The sequence below is a fragment of the Aspergillus neoniger genome (genome assembly GCF_003184625.1).
Source record: "Aspergillus neoniger CBS 115656 unplaced genomic scaffold BO87scaffold_11, whole genome shotgun sequence".
Classification (NCBI taxonomy): Eukaryota; Fungi; Ascomycota; class Eurotiomycetes; order Eurotiales; family Aspergillaceae; genus Aspergillus; species Aspergillus neoniger.
In genome coordinates, this window is record NW_020291139.1 from 790139 (window position 1) to 806415 (window position 16277).

Below are 16277 nucleotides of genomic sequence, written 5' to 3' on the forward strand. Positions count from 1 at the left end.
GAGAGGAACATAGTAGCCTTCAAAAGATAAATAAATAAGAGAAGGATAATCTCGGTTCATCCACGACATGGTTGGAACATTTCAGTGAAGTACATTCCGGAGTTGGAAAAACTACAAGTTCTGGTTCATTCAGGTGCACTTTCTTCCCTCCAGTCAGGCACCATTATCTCTATGGAAAGTAGAACTGATACTAGCCAAACAGCCTACCGCTGTATTCTGAGCATATGGCATCTAACGGAATTCACCAACCACATATCTAGGCTACTTCTTTTTAGCAGGACGAATATACCAAAGCAAACCATGACTACCTGACTACAGCATATCCTGCCAAGCAGGCTTTTACACTCGGTGACTTGGTATCACCTTTAAGATAACAAAATATCGTATCAATGAATGCATCGTGTCCATGGTATCCGCAACCAAAGAGCTAGGACACGTCCACATCCACGTTCACCGCCACATAGCCCATTTCCCGATTGGCAAAGCCCGTCTCTGAGATCCAAAGAAGAGAAAGACGATTGTCTCTCCAGTTACTCACCAACACCTGACGTGGTACATTATCAGGTGGTCTTCCGGAGTTCAGGCACAGGCCGTTTATATACTTAAATAAGCTTAATACTACTGGTACTCCTTCTGACGCCCGACACAGTAACCGTGAAATACACTGTGGACATATCGGTGCCCCTAGAAGGAATTCGAAAAAAAGAATTTGGCAACAGTTAGTTGGAAACTATAGGGTGGATCTACTAACATAGCTCGTCCATGTCTCCGGCCTACTCTAAGACAAATGGTACATTAGTGATTGCTTGCTTTGAAAGCATTCCTCTATTCACACTCTACGGATGACAAATTGCAAGTCTAAAATGCCTACCAAAAGGGAGCAATTGAGCCGATATAGTGATGGCTCAACCTACTAAATGCTATACACACATTGGTGTAATTATAGATGCAATCAGCCATGGTCATGTGGGCAATTGGGCCAGTATCTCCGTGCCAGGCTAGCATTGTGTTTTCCGAGCTCCAATTTGACTTCAATTCGTTCTTCTTTTTAAGCGGGTTGATACTAGCTATTCTTGTGTCTATGTGCTTGGGGATTATTGGGATGCCAGGGGAACCTCCACACAGGAGATTGTCGTGAAAGAGATATTTACGTTGTCATTTCGCCTGGAATGAGAATACTAGCTGTGGTTTCCAAATGATTACATACTCTTATCCCATACCAGCCTACTTATTACCCGAATTAAAAGAACACTATGGTTCAATACATTGGAATAGCCTCGTGTAATTAGTTTCATGCAATTCAACAGTGCTCAAAATAATTGTACCACCTTGTATATCCGACAGCTCAACCAAGCCCTATAAAAATACATACCCCACGCAAACCCAAGCGGAAACAACATTAGCCGCTTTCTCCATGATATCCGATTGTGTACGACAGTCACCTGGTGTGACAACCTAAAGAGTACACACTAAATAAGCCAAGAAAGAGCAATGTCTATGTGTCAAATTGAGATACCCGAGTCATTAGATACACCTCCACACCCGCTCACATTGAAGCAGTAATTTGCAATGTGGAAACCTCGAACAAATCCCACACGGATGACTGAAGATGGACGCTTAGGCAGGATTCTACTAGCTCCTAAGGTTAGGCCGAAGAACCTGCTTGCTGTTGCTGCATCACTGCGGCCGCTCTTTTCAGGTCCTCAACTCCCTTCAGCACATTCTTTCGTTGCCCGTCGTAGTTAACCATTCTCATCCAGTCACTCAGTGAACTGATACGATTAGGGTGAATTCGATTCAGAAGGGTGAAGTCTCGGTGTTCAGCCCGGCCCTCTCCCCAGTATTTCCACCAAGCGGAGAAGTTTTCGCGCCATGTCATCGTTGATTCATCCGTCACAGCACTTGGACCGGCGTAAAAATTGGCTGGAGCATTTGGGAAAGGCTCTGCCGTGGGTAGGTACTCTTCAAGAGGTACATACCGATGCATACCTTTCTTCCCTGTCACCTCAGTGAAGGCTGCCGCTATATCCGCAAAACTAACTTCATCTGTTGCAATTTTGAGATTCATCCCCGCGGATTCTGGCAAATTGTTAAAGAGCCAAAGAGAATAATGTCCAACGTCCTCTAGAGCTATAAGAGGTATTTTGCCAGATTCTGTGCCCGAAGTACCGTCATAGTTAGTCACTAGTAGAGGTCATATCAGGTAAGGTAGTGAAACATACTTGCGGGATTAGCCCAAACAAATGTCCCATCAGATTCTTGAGTAGGGACAAACATGCCATCCCAGAGCATGTTAATATACGGGCCAGTTGTAAGCACAGAGCTTTTCATACCAGCCTGACCTTGAGCTAGAATATATTCTGCAACTCTGCCTTTCGCATCATTATGGCCCCAATGGTAATTCTCATCCCAGTCCGCATGCTTGAGAGCGAAGTCTGCACAAGCATAGACATAGTGTTGCACTCTGTGGTGCCTCGCGATTTCATAAGCTCGACAGCCGTAAAATAGCTCATTCTTCTCACCGATGGTGAAGCCATCAGTGTTGACCCATGCCCCGTAGACACCCTTGAAAGCTCTATGCAGATCTTCCTGGTTATCCTGTCTGCCTTCAATCAGGGACACATTAGGAAGTTGTCCAACTTCTTGCGCCCGAGCAGACTTTGCGTCTCGAGTAAGCACTCGGACAGAGAAATTTCCGCTCGAGGAGAGGGCTATCACAAGTCAGGTATACACCAAAAGGCAAGGTGAAAAGCTGCTATGACACGCACCTTTGATGACCGGCAGGCCTTGAGCGCCAGTTCCGCCGATAACCAGAATTTCTCTCATCCTTTTCTGTGAAATTGATTATTCCCCAACTGTGTGGACTAATGACAAGATGTAACAATGGTTGTTTGACCATTCCCAGGATGTGCAGCTGTGCCTGATTTATTCGATTCCTCTAATGACCTTTCTCGATGATGATTAACTACGTAGTGATTTATATGATGATTAATCGGGCCCAGCTTGCCGAGGTTTAGTCTCTATATCATACATGAAATTGTGGACCTTTTCCCAACGTTGGTGCGATCTCGTCATGCGAGTGGCGGAGACTCTAAGTTTCTGATTCATGGTTGTTCGTCTTGATTATTTCATCCTGCCGACTGTTCGCATTGGTATATTTGGTGTGGAAGAGTGGAACCGGGGACCATGTCAGAATCGCTATAATTGGTTGACATATAGGGTATGAGTTGAATCAATCGATCTTGACATGCTCTACTAGGTTCTGCTACCCATCACCTCTGAAGAAGGTTATCAGTGTAGCTGATGCTTGATGCACGAACAGCTAAGCGTAGGTAATATCACAAATCAACCAATCAGCGGGCGAGCAAGTAGAAGGACACACTTGATCATCACCATGGAGTAGGTCGACGGAGTATCGATGCATACTGTGTATAAAACGATAGGCTACTTTATTACAAATGGTATGTTCATTAAAACCTCCATCAATCTTGCCAAAAGTTGACACTCGAGATGGCATAAACCGTCGGGGTGATGATGCGACATTCCCGGTTGCATTTTTTGCCCCCCACCGAGTCAGTCAAAGCCACAGCAGTATTAATAATCGTTAGAACTTATTCGCAAAATATTCTTTGACAACCCTTATGGCATAGGCTGAAACCTTAGCGATTAAGGTATTGATAAGAAATATATGGAAACACTAGGAAATATTTGCAACAGTGATTAGTGATATTCCCGAACTACTGTACCCGCATCTAGTGTCCCCAAATTGCTTCCTCAGCCCCACTTTTCGCTTTCCAGCAGATATTCGCATACGGTATCACAGGGTAAAACTACAAAAGAATTATGGATGGATTCTTAAATACTACATGTTTGGATAATGAGGCTAATATGCATAGTGACAGACTTTAGTTCGAATTTTATATTCCGGAGAATAGATGTGTGTGTTGTCGAAATGCATTGTAAAAATTCCACTACTCCACGAATCCTCAGAATTTGACCATGTTTTGAAGCTTAAATCGTGAGTTAAATATTCCCTTGCTTTACCAAATTCTGAAGATATTGACGCACTTTACATGGAATTGTTGTCCACATAGTCAGTAATAGCTTTGTATGTAAGGTTAACTTGAAGGGGCGGGCAACCCGTAATGAAAGTTAATCGTTTCATGATTTCATGATTAGTTATTTGCCCCGAATATGTACCTCGGAATATAGTGTACTGCATTCTACATTTCAAATCAGCCGTTGGTTGATAATCATCCTCTTCTGAATATGTAAGCCGTACAGAAACACGTTTTCAAAGGTATAAAGGTTTTCGAATTGTGAGAGGAAAAGGTCTGAAACGGAGACGCAACCAACAAGCTGGCTCGATTATTTCACATATCTTACATCTGTTTCGGTCACACATTTCTTCACAGCTAGGCGACGGTATATTATCTCTCTAGAAGCTATTCCCAAATCCTTACATTTACATCTGATCAAATCACTATGTCCTCCGGTCTCGTCTTTGTCACTGGAGCAACCGGCTTCATTGGCAGTGCCGTTGCCATCAAGACTCTACAAGCTGGCTATAGTCTGCGCATTAGCGTTCGCAAGGAAGAACAGATTCCTAAACTAAAGGCGGCGCTCTCTGAGTATGAAGACAGAATCGAATTTGTCATCACCCCAGACATAACCCAGCCATCTTCCTTTGCCGGAAAGCTAGATGGAGCCGAATATGTGCTGCATGTCGCCTCGCCCATGCCCCATGGAACCAACCCAGAGACATACTTCGGCCCAGCCGTCATGGGCACCACGGCTATCCTAAAGGAGGCTGCTAAAGTTAGCAGCATTAAGAAGGTGGTTATTACTTCCTCAATTGCCGCTTTAATACCTATGTCGGGTCGTCCCGAGGGAGGGGTCATCAAGGGTGAGCACCTCAGAGCTGAATGCATTCTTTTAACTTGAGTATTCTGGCCAGATATTGACCGCATTCAACAGAGAACAATGACTGGGACTTGTCAGTCGATCAGACCGCTGACTTGACTGGTGCCAACGATGAAGCAACGAGCATGCAGCTCTACCATGCATCTAAGCTTCTCGCAAATCAAGCAAGCTGGGACTTCAAGGAGACCGAGAATCCTAGCTTTTCCCTTGTGACTCTCCACCCTGCCTTTGTGTTTGGACGAAACGCCCTCCAGACCACTGCCGAGGATCTGGGTGGCACTAACGGCCTTTTCTTCCTCACCGTTGCTGATGGGAAACCCCTGGTCACCATCACTGCTGTTCATGTCGACGATGTTGCCGAGGCCCATGTCAAGGCCTTGGCCGACAATATCCCAGACAGGTCCTCGTACTTGCTCGCTGGGAAGAAGACCTCTTGGAAGGACGTGGCAGAGGTTGTGAAGAAGGAGTACCCGCACCTGGGCTTCAAGATTTCAAGCGATATTTCTGGAGAGTCTTGGCCTGTTGATACGACCAAGGCGGAGACAGAATTGGGGATGCAGTGGCGGTCGTTGGAGCAGATTACGAGGGATGTTATTGACCAGCAGATCGAGCTGCGCAGCCAAGGTAACATCTAAAAGGTAGAGAGCGGTAGATCATTACATTGTATAATATAATATCGGCTTTTTATTCTTATTCTGCAAGAAACAATACTTTATCTTACATCAACGGGACTATATTGACTAGATATTGGCATAATAGTGCAGGTATAGTACAACAGATAGATAATTTTGGAGCCCTTATAATATATAAAAAGAGAAGGAAAGGTCCAGAATACATTTATAATATAATTAATAATAATCAATAAATAAAAGCTGGACCTGACCTGGTCAAATAACATCTATATTCATTATAGGTTATATAATCACCCAAAGCGGTTAGCACGGGTCCGGCGAGAAAATAGCATGGGCCGCCAGGTGAGCTGCGTTCCGATATCTGATCCGATCCAATCCATGCAGCACATCAAATTTCCCCTTCCTTCCATGCAATATATTCCACACTAAATACCCAAACAAGCCACCCAACCAACCATGTTTACCTTCTTCTCCCGATCCCAAACAAGCGGAGGAAAAGGCGGCTGGCAGCGCATCGGCCTCACCTCCGACTTCCCGGACATAGACTCTCCGGAAAACAATGGCGATTGTCGGGTAACATCGCAATGCAAAGCTTTCACGATTCCGAAAACACCCATACCGGGTTCAAGCTCCGCACCGGTTGAAGCGGAGATTGATGGTCCGCTTGAGGATCTGAAGGATCAGGTTCTTGTGTTTAAGTATAAGGGGAAAGTTCATGCTATTGATCATGTAAGTCAAAATAATTAGCTAATCAGCCATCATTGACACGGTAATTGGTATAAAATGCTGATGGGGTATAGCAATGTCCGCATTCCTCATTCCCACTGTCGCAGGGAAGCCTGTTTGACATTGAGGATTTTGGGATCACGCTGAGTGCGGGGATAACGTGCCCTAAGCATGATTGGTCGTTTGATCTTTTCTCTGGGCAGGCGGATCGGGGCAATTACAAGCTCAAGGTTTGGGAGGTGCAGTTGCGGGATCTGTCTGATCCGAAGGAGGGTGGGGATGATGAGAAGGAGGTTTGGGTGAGACGCAAGCAGCGGATTGGGTAATTGGAAGGATTGGTTGGTTTTGTTTGTTAGAGTCCCCGTTTAGATTTTATGGTATGGTTGGCGGTATAGGCACCGCCAGAATGATGCTTGGGCTGGACCCAAGAAGCTCATGCGCTGGTGAATGGAGTGTCCGCTGCAGAAGAATGATTATGTTCGCATATGCTGGGGTTGGGAGCTGCAAGCGAGATCTCTATTCTATAACGTCTGACTAGAATGCTTTTTTAATAGACCACTGTTGAAACTACTCTAGAAGGCTGTCCCATTGACTCCGATTTGTTCGAGTAGAATCAATAGAACCGGGTTCATCGACTCTCAACAATCATCAACATCACGACTAGCACAATAAGGGCTCTTCTTCCTTAATACATGCCCAAACTTCCAAATGAATATAACACCCGTCAGGCCAATGCACAGTGCGATGATACCCAGTATGCTTGAGGTCCAGCCATACCCTATCCGTTCATATCTACGTGCTTGTCAGCAATGCCACTCCGCTCGCAGGGAAGATGGAAACTCACGCATATGGAGAAAACAACGGAAACACAAAGCCCGCCAGACATCGCAGCATTGATGTCGCAGCAAGAGCACTAGCGGAATATCGCCCATAAGTATCCACCACGTAGATATTATTCGAGACTGTGCATATGTACGCCGCAGCTGCGAAAAGTGCAATGCCAATGTCCGGCATCAGCCAGAATATACGGGCTTCCGCACTCCATCCGTACCAGAACAGCCCGATAGACAGGACAACAGTAGCAGGTATCATGATGGGTATGCGGAACTCAGGCAGACCTTTTCCTCCATTCCGTTTAGTTAGAATGCGGAATATGCGGTCGTTGATGTGGGTTGCTACTTCTGCTGCGAAGGCTGTTCCTAGGCCCAGTGCAAGGTAGTGGAGTGATGCTATATCTAGTTTCTCGTGGTAGCGAGTTGTCCAGAGGACTGCGATGGAGGAATAGAGAATGTAAATGTTACCGTAGAGGTAGCCTTGATACAATGCCATGACTTGCACTATGGGTTGCGTTGAGAGAAGCTTGATTGGGCGGATCATGATTGTCCGTATCAATTCAAGCTTAGAGTGGCTTGGGAAGTCGTGTTCTGTGTAGAGACCTGTGGCTCCTTCTTTCGTAAGGCGGTCCCTTTTCCTTCGTAGAAGAACGGGCGTGTATGACTCGTCCAGAAAGAGGAGGCCGAAGAGCTGGACGCAGCCGTCTATGATGGACGTTGCGTAGAACGCCCAACGCCATGACGTGCGCTCTGTCAAAAAGCCCCCGGCAATAGGGCCCAGGACTTGTCCCATAAGAGGGAATATGCTGTAGATTGCCATGGCCTTACCGCGATCTTTGGCCTGAAACAGATCTCCGAGAGTCCCAGCTCCGATCTATACTTGAAGCTAAGCATCAACATAAAACAAACACTTTGGGTAATTGGTAACCTACACCAACAGTACAACTTCCAAACAGCCCAGCAAAGAACCGAAAGGCAAGTAATTGCTCAATACTCCTGGCCACACCACACGCAGTATTGAAGACCAGAAACACAAAGTTGAATGACTGCAGTACCCGTGTCCGTCCCCAGATCTCAGACAAGGGACTAATGAACATAGGCCCAATGGCATAGCCAAGGAGAAATATGGACATAACCATAGGCTTCTGAACTGTCACTGTGACATTGAGTTCTTCAGCGATGGTGTCTATCGCCGGAGAGACAATAGTAGTGGGAAGCGGACTCATCAGAACGAAGCCAGAGATTGAGATCACTGCTAGCCACTTCCGACGAGTAGACCAATTTTTTGGATTCTCTGGGTCATCAGGCCCGTCCCAGGTGACCTTATAGTCGTTAGTATAATATCTTCAATCTGGACATAGTTTTTGGCACACTCACAAGTTTATCATCGGTACCGCCATCACTCGCACACTCTTCCCGCTTGATAATTTCTTCATCTTGGCCCATTTTTATCTATTCCTTGCGCGCTCGGCTCTCCGTCTAAAACCTGAAAAACATCCGACAGGGAGCTGGGTAAATGAAGACGGAAATGAACGTTGGTCGAACAAGTTAGCGTGAGCAAGGTATCTCTGTTCCAGTGATATTTCAATATTTAGCATTCAATTAAATCCCTAAATTTAATGTGCAGAATAAGACGGAATGAAAAGTAGATCTGGCAATGTCATTGTTGATCGTTCGTGGGTAATGAACTCCGAGCATCGATTTACTCCGTCGGAATGAAATTGCATGGTCGGAGTTCAACGTCCACGCTTTCATTCCGATCAGGTTGGTTTTATTCCTTGAGCAAACCCCACCAATGCCCAATGCATCACTAATAACTAACTAATATGGACACATCATTGCTTGGAAGTTGGTTCCGCTTGCTTTAAGGTCTTGGACTTTTTCTTGAGGGAAGATAGTTTAATAGGTACCAGAGGTGATGCCTTTGGAAGGCACCGACACGCTTTGAAAAACTGGGTGCGATACCGCTCTGGAGCCAACCTGAGAAACGCTATCTCATATTGCAGTCAAAAAGAACTTGGCATATTTGAGATGTCACCAGAGAAAGTAGGATAATTCAGGTAGCTTAGAAAGTGCCAACCTCTTGCTCCAAGCCCCATTGGCTTCTTTTACGAAGATTCGGAATAGTGTATCTGAGAAGTCAAGAACCAAGCAGGAGAAACATTTCCCCTAAGTAGTGCGATTGAAAAAATCCAGAAAACTATCATCGAAAACATCCGTATACTGTATAAGCCCCTAATCTATTGCACCCCAAGGTGTTCCTCAGCACGATTGTACGTTTCCAAACCCCGCTGGGAACGAAATCCTTCTATCGCTCTCCTGATAAGATCCCGAAGGTGGTTATTGTCTACCAAAACACCAAGCGATATGCCAACATCGTATAGAGATTCAACTTTCTCGAGAAGCTGTTCGGTCTGGTATAATAACTTTGCTCTTTGGTACTGAACGATTCTGTGGGCGTGCTTCGGTGGATTAGGATGTCCCTTGATGAGGTGGTTAGTCCCAGAAGAAATATATTGATCAAGAGTATACCCACACGATCACAATGACAGGTATCAATTGTAGATCTGCATCTATGCCTCTCCTCTGGACGTTGCCCTTTCTGTTGGTCTTGTGGTTTACCGAAGAACGCCAAATTGGGGTCAAGGATACCGTAGTCGGCTCTGGTAGGAGGACAAGGCCTATATTTTGGGGCAGGCGTGGTAAGCGAAATGATAATGAACGATATATGCACGATCCTGTTTAGGAAGAAGCTATACGAACTTGAAAAATTGCTCTTCAAGGCTTGATGTCTGCAAATCATATGGTGATTGTTCGATCCTTTCCGGCAGTGTGAAAATAGCATCTTCCCATGTATTGTGATTGGACTCTTGTACATTGTCTGCCAGGAGGCCTGGAATACTGCAGGTGAATGCAGGCAAAGGTCCAACATGGGTTCCCGATGTCAAGTATGCATACCCGTTATCGTGGGGCTCAGGGTCCATTATCCGTGAAGGCAGATTGGGCGGTGCATCGTGGCTTTTTCCATTGCCAACGGTATGGGCTTGATTGTCTGGAGAATGTGATTGTTTCTGGGCTTTAGCCTTTTCGCCTATAGGGCGATACCAAAATATTAGATGGATCCTTGATAATTGGAAAAATTCGTATTGACTCACGAAATTTCCGCTGTGCCATGCGGTTTTGGATTCTTTTTCGTTGTGATGGACATGGCTGTAATCTGATCTCTGCCATATTGGGGTCCAGTAATGAGTCCATCGTAGAATTGAAAGGGTATAGAAGTCAAATCTGCAAGCCATTACTGAGCTTTGAGACTATATGAATACAAAAGGTAAGTACAGCCTTGCTGATATTCGTGATGACTCGATATAGCTTACATATTAACCTTCTTAGAAGTAGCACCCAGAAATAAATACCCGACGCAGCTGGTGTATAACCTGCTCTTCTTGGCATAATCATACTAGCGTATTGGAATATTGTAGATCCTATTAGACCTGGGAAAACAATCCCAATTCTTTTGGAGGGCGTGCGCGTCATGATTGCTGGATATGAACACAATCGAGGGTAGTTTCGTCTACAATATCATACACTGTGAAACAAAAAGCACATTCTGCGCCCGCACTTCCTGTGAAAGCGCAGATGAAGCTGGTCAGTCTGTATACACGTTGAACGGCCAATATGCCTTCATGAAATATACCCATACCACTATTTGGCTTGAACAATTGATCGGCAATGGACTAAGCCGAAGTCTATCCTAAATTCAGAACACCCATCAGCTAACTAATATCCCACCCAACAAAAGCAACACCTAGAATCCAAAACTGGCTGAAGCCCCGACAAACATGCTCCTTTGGAAATAGTAGTTATTCCCAAAAGAGTGACGAGCATAAAGCAGGAAAGACCAATGTGAGGCGATAAGAGCCATCTCTCAATAAGGAGCCGCATACCATTATAAATGCAGGTGGGTAATGAGAATCTCAATATCTCTATCTCCTAGCAATACCGGGGAGAAGTTCTCGCACGTTTTCTCAAGTACTATGAGAAAGCTGCATTGATTGGCCCAATTTGAAACTGGGGGGCATTCCAGATGTTTGCCCAGATCCCTTTCCCGGTTAGATCAGCCAATACTAGAGCGGTCTGGACGGTCAGGACACAGTAGCGACATGAAAAAAGCCCCCACCCGCCGCAAAATTAGTATCCTGTACGCCTATTTGCGTACCAACTCTGGTGGTGGTGGGCAAGACTGAGCGCCTTGCTGAGAAGATCGCGTCAGCCGCTTGGCAGTCTTGCCGTCTGCCCGGTTGGATCCTGACAAAGTACTATCTATCAAAGCAGGACCCTTCTCGTTAGTGCAAATTGCAGCGGAGGAACGTTCGACTAGACCTAGTCTATATTAGCCCAGTTTTGATGAATTTAGACTTCGGATTATTCCTACCAACAGGGAAATACCTAGTGCGCCGGTGACTGCCCGCAGCACGTGCCTAAGCAAGATGACCCTGCTCCTCCGCTTCATACGACCCTTGCATGATGCAGCCGGTCTATGGTCGCCATTTTAGTGATTCGGTCGTATTAATCACCATCGGCGGATAGGCTCGTCGATATTGTGTATATTGATCGGGCGGTCCAACCCGCCGCTAAAATCGCGCCATTTTATCTCATCTGAAGAGATCCAGACTTGTGCTGATGATTTTCTGGGCACATTAAGAGGTCATCTGAATGAGAATTTGCCACTTGCTTTGTCCATGCAAGGCAGGTATTTGGAGTCGCATCACAATCCAAGTTTGGTGTGATGATCGCCCACGCCAGCTGAATGAACAAAACCAAAGGATTCTCCGGGTAATTTGACATGAGGAAAGAGGATTCAGGATGGGGGCCAGAAAAAATCGGCAGGAGCGGGGTAGGAGTATAGGAAAATGATTATGTGGCTTTGGTTAGCAAGTGTCTAGGCTACTGTGGACTAAGGGTCCATACTGAGCAGGGTAAACAAGCACTGGCTAAAACGCTTCGGACATTGCTTGATCCAACCTTCGGCAACAGCAACGGGGACATTTGCATTTCATAGCCGTCCTACGTGGGAAGGTTCGAGTTGAGGTGCTAGTCCGTCCGAAACAAGGGTCTGCGACACTATAATTTATTAGCCTATTTTAGCCTATAGTCGATAGAGTGCTGAAGAGAGGAATCCCTGTGGGTACTTTTGGCAACGCTACAGTTGTTGATATATATATTCCGCTATGTTATAGGTCTACTTCCCTCAACCTTGGCAAAGTATGACAATTGTACGTAGACGTTTCATACTCCATTCGAAAACCGCTCATCAACAATGTCGCGTAACTTCCCGCTGCCGGCATTCGTAATCAGATCCTTGCCCTCGATCCATTCAATCTGCAACGGCGCAATGTTCTTCACTTTCCGGTTCTTCTTCCAGGTAGGGCTCTCCTCGCACAAGATTTCTTCAAACGCATTCGCTATGACAGATGCGTTCTCTGGCTCTGGCGCGACGATCCTCAAGACAAGCGCCTGCTCGTGGGTCTCTTTCAGAAGCCGCACAACGAACTGGCTTCCTGAGGCCTTCCCTTGACCAAGGACCCTCACGATCAATTCTCTAAGATAGGCGACAGGTAGATGTGTAGTGGCGATCTTAATGCTGACAGCATCACGTCCGTGGATGTAGAATGTTTCCGCATCGTAATCAACCCAAGGAGCAATATCACCAACAGGGTAGCGAAGCAATGGTTGCTGCCTCTTCAGCAAGCTAGTGATGACCACGTTTCCCCTGACTCCGGGTGTAATGATTGGATTGCCATCCTCGTCCAAGATCTCAAAGATAACCAAGGGCGCCAAGACTTTGTAGATGGGCTTAATGTCGTCATCTTCATTCTTGAAGGGCTGTGCTGGAATACCCACGTGTCCAAAATCGATACCGCCATACTCGCGGACATAAATGGTGGCGTTCGGGAAGGCTGCACGGTAAACTGGACGGAGCTCCTTGGTAAAGCATTCGCCCGTGTACAAGATCAGCCGAAGACTGGGAAGAGTCTCGTTAATGGAAGTGAAGTATTCCGCCAGACGACGCGTGGTTGAAACGTTGGCAATGAGGACAGTAGCATCAAATTTCTTCATATAGTGGGCCATCATGTCAATGGATTCGTTTCCGCTAATAGGCAAGTGCACAATTGGTATAGGAAGTTCGAGTAGCGCTGTATTCAAGAGCATGAAACTTCCATACAGAGAGCCGTGGAAGGACATGTTTGCAACACGGTCGCCAGGGAGGAAGCCACAGCCATGAGCCATCGCATTGGCGGTGACTTTGCCATGAGTTGACAGCTCTTGTTTGGTCATGACAACTTGCTTGGGAGTGCCAGTGGAACCGCCACTGCGCATGACCGTGCCGTCAATCAGAGGCCGTGTCATTACCCCATTGGGATTGGACGTGTTCGCCTTCCAGTATTCGTCGGGGTCGATGACAGGAAGGTCAGTCACACTTTTGGCGCCCGCCGGAACATGTTCAAGAACGCGTTGGTAAAACGGGGAGTGGGAACGAGCGAATTCGATGAGTTCGCCGATGTTATCCTTCCGATGAGATGACATTGTGTTTACCATGTGAAATTGGCAGAGGATGGAGCTTTCGTTGATTCGAACGGTGACATATGCCCTCAGGATTGACTGCTCAGGCGACCCCTATATATGTCCCCACTGCTATTACCCCTCTTTCAAGTGCGATATCTCGCTCGCTGTTGTACTATGTCATCGCCTTACCAACCCCCTTATAGTTTCGGCGTTCCGATTATTGGCCATAGCATAATGTGGGGGAGCTGGTGACTTTCCCAGTTTACTCCGAGCGTGTGGTTATTACTCCATGGAGACATCGGAAACCTCAGACTCTGTCAGACATTCACCTGAGGCCAAGGTAGTTCGCTCGCACCGCATCGGACTCTTATGGACATGTGCATGGTGCCTTACCACGGCTTAGCCATATTAGGCCATTGTATCAAACCTTGATGCGCCATGTATGACCGTGCAGCGGAGGAAGACCTAAATAGCTACTTCGAGTCCCGCTTCAACGCCGCAGATCTTCTTACGTGCATAGCTGTTTCTTACGTGCAGGATTATTTCTTATCTGACGCGTCGCTTTTCTTACATGCATAGAAAAAGGCCTCAAGGCTCTGACGTGATTATGGTGAAGCTTTCGGGAAGAAATAGCTCTAAACTGGTGCGAAAAGATAAAAAGCCGACACGTACTTTGCCCGACAGCGGCATAATAAATGAGCGACGATATAAATCCTCATTATCCTCGCTAAGTACTATTCTCAAACAACTTTAAAGGCTTCTTTTACTGGGCAATAATTCCCACCATACGCAGCCATGACAATTGTCCGCCAGACCGAACACCCAGTAGAGGTTCACGATACCGGCCTCCCACAGAACAATTGGAGTACACCCGGTCGAGCCGCCTACGACTTCCGGTCTGATTTTGTTACCTCTCCGAATATGAGCATGCTCGAAACTATCGTCAACACAACACTTCTCGACGACGAGATGATGGAGGATCCAACCACTAACTATTTCCAGGAGTGGATGGCTCAATTGACAGGCCACGAAAGAGCGCTCCTCACATATTCTGGCACTATGAGCAATCAGGTGGCACTCCGGACAGCTCTCACCACCCCACCATACTCCATCCTTGCAGACCATCGCAGCCATAACCTCAATATGGAGGCAGGTGGAGCAGCGACTCTTTGTGGCGCTCTAATTCACGGTGTCATTCCAGCAAACGGCCATCATTTGACGCTAGAAGACATCAAAAAGCACTTCATATTCAAGAAGGATATCTGTGAGTGGACTTCCATGTTGATACACGTTTACTAATCTTGTGTGCATAGATGACTGTCCCACTCGCGTTATAAGCCTCGAGAACACACTCTTCGGAACAATCATGCCCCTCGACGAAATCCGAGATATTTCCGCATGGGCTAAGATTCAAGACCCACCGGTACACATGCACCTTGATGGTGCAAGGCTATGGGAGGCTGTTGTCGCGGGCGCAGGTACTCTTGGTCAATTTTGCGAGTGCTTCGACAGCGTTTCATTATGTTTTACCAAGGGTCTGGGAGCACCCATCGGGTCTGTGATTGTGGGGAACGCAGAGTTCATAACAAGAGCGAGGTGGATGCGTAAGCTTCTCGGTGGTGGACTGCGTCAAACAGGGATAATTTCGGCGCCCATGTGCGTTGCACTCAAGGAAGTGTTCTTAGGGGGCAAGTTGAGACGGTGTCAGGAGAGAGCAAAATATGTTTCTATGATGTGGGAACGCCTAGGTGGGTCTTTAATGAGACCCACGGAGACAAACATGATGTGGATGAATCTCAACGATGGCAAGGTCGACAAGAAAGCATTCCAACGGGTAGCAAAGGAGCTGGGACTCAAGGTGCATGAGAAAGAGCGATTAGAAGGGCGATTGGTGGTGCATTATCAGATTTCTGACGACGCCATCAAGAAGTTGGAAATTGCGATGAGGGCTGCATTGAATTGTTGAGAATCGGGCGACGTGCCGAAGTAACTTGCAACTGCCACTGTGGATAAGGCGAGAACTCTTTCAACGGATTATTGTATACATATCTAATCAAGTACTCCATTTCATTTATCTGGAAATTATTACGTGACGTTTTCTTACATACTAATTTGTTATTCAGAGTACTTAGTAAAACTAACTGTAACATCCCCAGCCAAATATATATTACCGTTACGTAGCAGTATTTCCAGTCCTCAATCGTTGTAATAGATAACGGCCATACAGATGTAGTTTGATAATGCTTAGAAGGACTTCCAATTACTAATTTCTTGGTTAATCACGATATTGTCTTAAGGTTTATACTTTTCCCTCCATATTAATGCGTACGGTGGGTAACCCCCACATCTTCCGCTGGAGACGATAATCGATCTACTAGCTGACAGAAGGAACGAACATCATCATGCTTGGCACTTGGGTACTCTGGTATGCGCCGATTCACACGTAGAAAAAACTGCAGGATAGGACTTTCTGTTACAAGACAAGCATCCATCGCCCTAAAGTTTGCTGTCCCTGAAAATAAGGCTTATCTGCTAGTGGGGTACTGTCATGTGACCAATCTAAATCCACCACTGTATTTGGCGACCGTGAATTTACCCT

The 16277-nt window shown here is 46.2% G+C and overlaps 7 protein-coding genes across 7 annotated transcripts; 3 read left to right on the forward strand and 4 right to left on the reverse strand.

Annotated features, from left to right (window-relative positions):
• Nucleotides 1-1644: 1644 nt before the first annotated feature.
• Nucleotides 1645-2826, reverse strand: BO87DRAFT_433656 (NmrA family protein; the record flags this gene model as incomplete). The annotated part of the gene is made up of 3 exons (XM_025627669.1): nt 1645-2154; nt 2223-2711; nt 2769-2826. The coding sequence occupies 3 exons, from the start codon at nt 2824-2826 to the stop codon at nt 1646-1648; spliced, it is 1056 nt and encodes a 351-aa protein (XP_025481310.1).
• Nucleotides 2827-4363: 1537 nt separating this feature from the next.
• Nucleotides 4364-5558, forward strand: BO87DRAFT_414946 (putative 3-beta hydroxysteroid dehydrogenase/isomerase; the record flags this gene model as incomplete). Its single annotated transcript, XM_025626657.1, has 2 exons — nt 4364-4906; nt 4978-5558. The coding sequence occupies exons 1-2, from the start codon at nt 4486-4488 to the stop codon at nt 5556-5558; spliced, it is 1002 nt and encodes a 333-aa protein (XP_025481311.1). The 5' UTR covers nt 4364-4485.
• Nucleotides 5559-5937: 379 nt separating this feature from the next.
• On the forward strand, nt 5938-6837 carry BO87DRAFT_356327 (Rieske (2Fe-2S) protein). Its single transcript, XM_025621367.1, has 2 exons — nt 5938-6284; nt 6356-6837. The coding sequence occupies exons 1-2, from the start codon at nt 6012-6014 to the stop codon at nt 6605-6607; spliced, it is 525 nt and encodes a 174-aa protein (XP_025481312.1). The 5' UTR covers nt 5938-6011; the 3' UTR covers nt 6608-6837.
• An 82-nt stretch (nt 6838-6919) lies between these two features.
• BO87DRAFT_356330 (MFS transporter) lies at nt 6920-8722 on the reverse strand (the record flags this gene model as incomplete). Its single annotated transcript, XM_025621368.1, has 4 exons — nt 8492-8722; nt 8047-8436; nt 7126-7988; nt 6920-7073 (listed from the first exon to the last, which is right to left on the reverse strand). The coding sequence occupies exons 1-4, from the start codon at nt 8558-8560 to the stop codon at nt 6920-6922; spliced, it is 1476 nt and encodes a 491-aa protein (XP_025481313.1). The 5' UTR covers nt 8561-8722.
• Nucleotides 8723-9134: 412 nt separating this feature from the next.
• Nucleotides 9135-10545, reverse strand: BO87DRAFT_25303 (bZIP transcription factor). The gene is made up of 5 exons (XM_025618869.1): nt 10489-10545; nt 10270-10425; nt 9878-10205; nt 9651-9795; nt 9135-9597 (listed from the first exon to the last, which is right to left on the reverse strand). Exons 2-5 carry the CDS (start codon nt 10367-10369, stop codon nt 9355-9357), a joined length of 816 nt encoding a protein of 271 aa, XP_025481314.1. The 5' UTR covers nt 10370-10425; nt 10489-10545; the 3' UTR covers nt 9135-9354.
• A 1855-nt stretch (nt 10546-12400) lies between these two features.
• Nucleotides 12401-13740, reverse strand: BO87DRAFT_433661 (AMP-dependent synthetase/ligase; the record flags this gene model as incomplete). Its single annotated transcript, XM_025627670.1, has 1 exon — nt 12401-13740. The coding sequence occupies exon 1, from the start codon at nt 13709-13711 to the stop codon at nt 12401-12403; it is 1311 nt and encodes a 436-aa protein (XP_025481315.1). The 5' UTR covers nt 13712-13740.
• A 733-nt stretch (nt 13741-14473) lies between these two features.
• On the forward strand, nt 14474-15651 carry BO87DRAFT_433664 (l-allo-threonine aldolase; the record flags this gene model as incomplete). The annotated part of the gene is made up of 2 exons (XM_025627671.1): nt 14474-14942; nt 14992-15651. 2 exons carry the CDS (start codon nt 14474-14476, stop codon nt 15642-15644), a joined length of 1122 nt encoding a protein of 373 aa, XP_025481316.1. The 3' UTR covers nt 15645-15651.
• Nucleotides 15652-16277: the final 626 nt, after the last annotated feature.

Coding starts and splice junctions, on each gene's coding strand:
- BO87DRAFT_356327 (XM_025621367.1), top strand. CDS start 6,012: ATGTTTACCTTCTTCTCCCGATCCCAAACAAGCGGAGGAAAAGGCGGC. Junction 6,285..6,355: donor AAGTTCATGCTATTGATCAT/GTAAGTCAAAAT, acceptor GATGGGGTATAG/CAATGTCCGCATTCCTCATT.
- BO87DRAFT_25303 (XM_025618869.1), bottom strand. CDS start 10,369: ATGGACTCATTACTGGACCCCAATATGGCAGAGATCAGATTACAGCCA. Junction 10,206..10,269: donor CATGGCACAGCGGAAATTTC/GTGAGTCAATAC, acceptor ATCGCCCTATAG/GCGAAAAGGCTAAAGCCCAG. Junction 9,598..9,650: donor ATACCTGTCATTGTGATCGT/GTGGGTATACTC, acceptor CACCTCATCAAG/GGACATCCTAATCCACCGAA.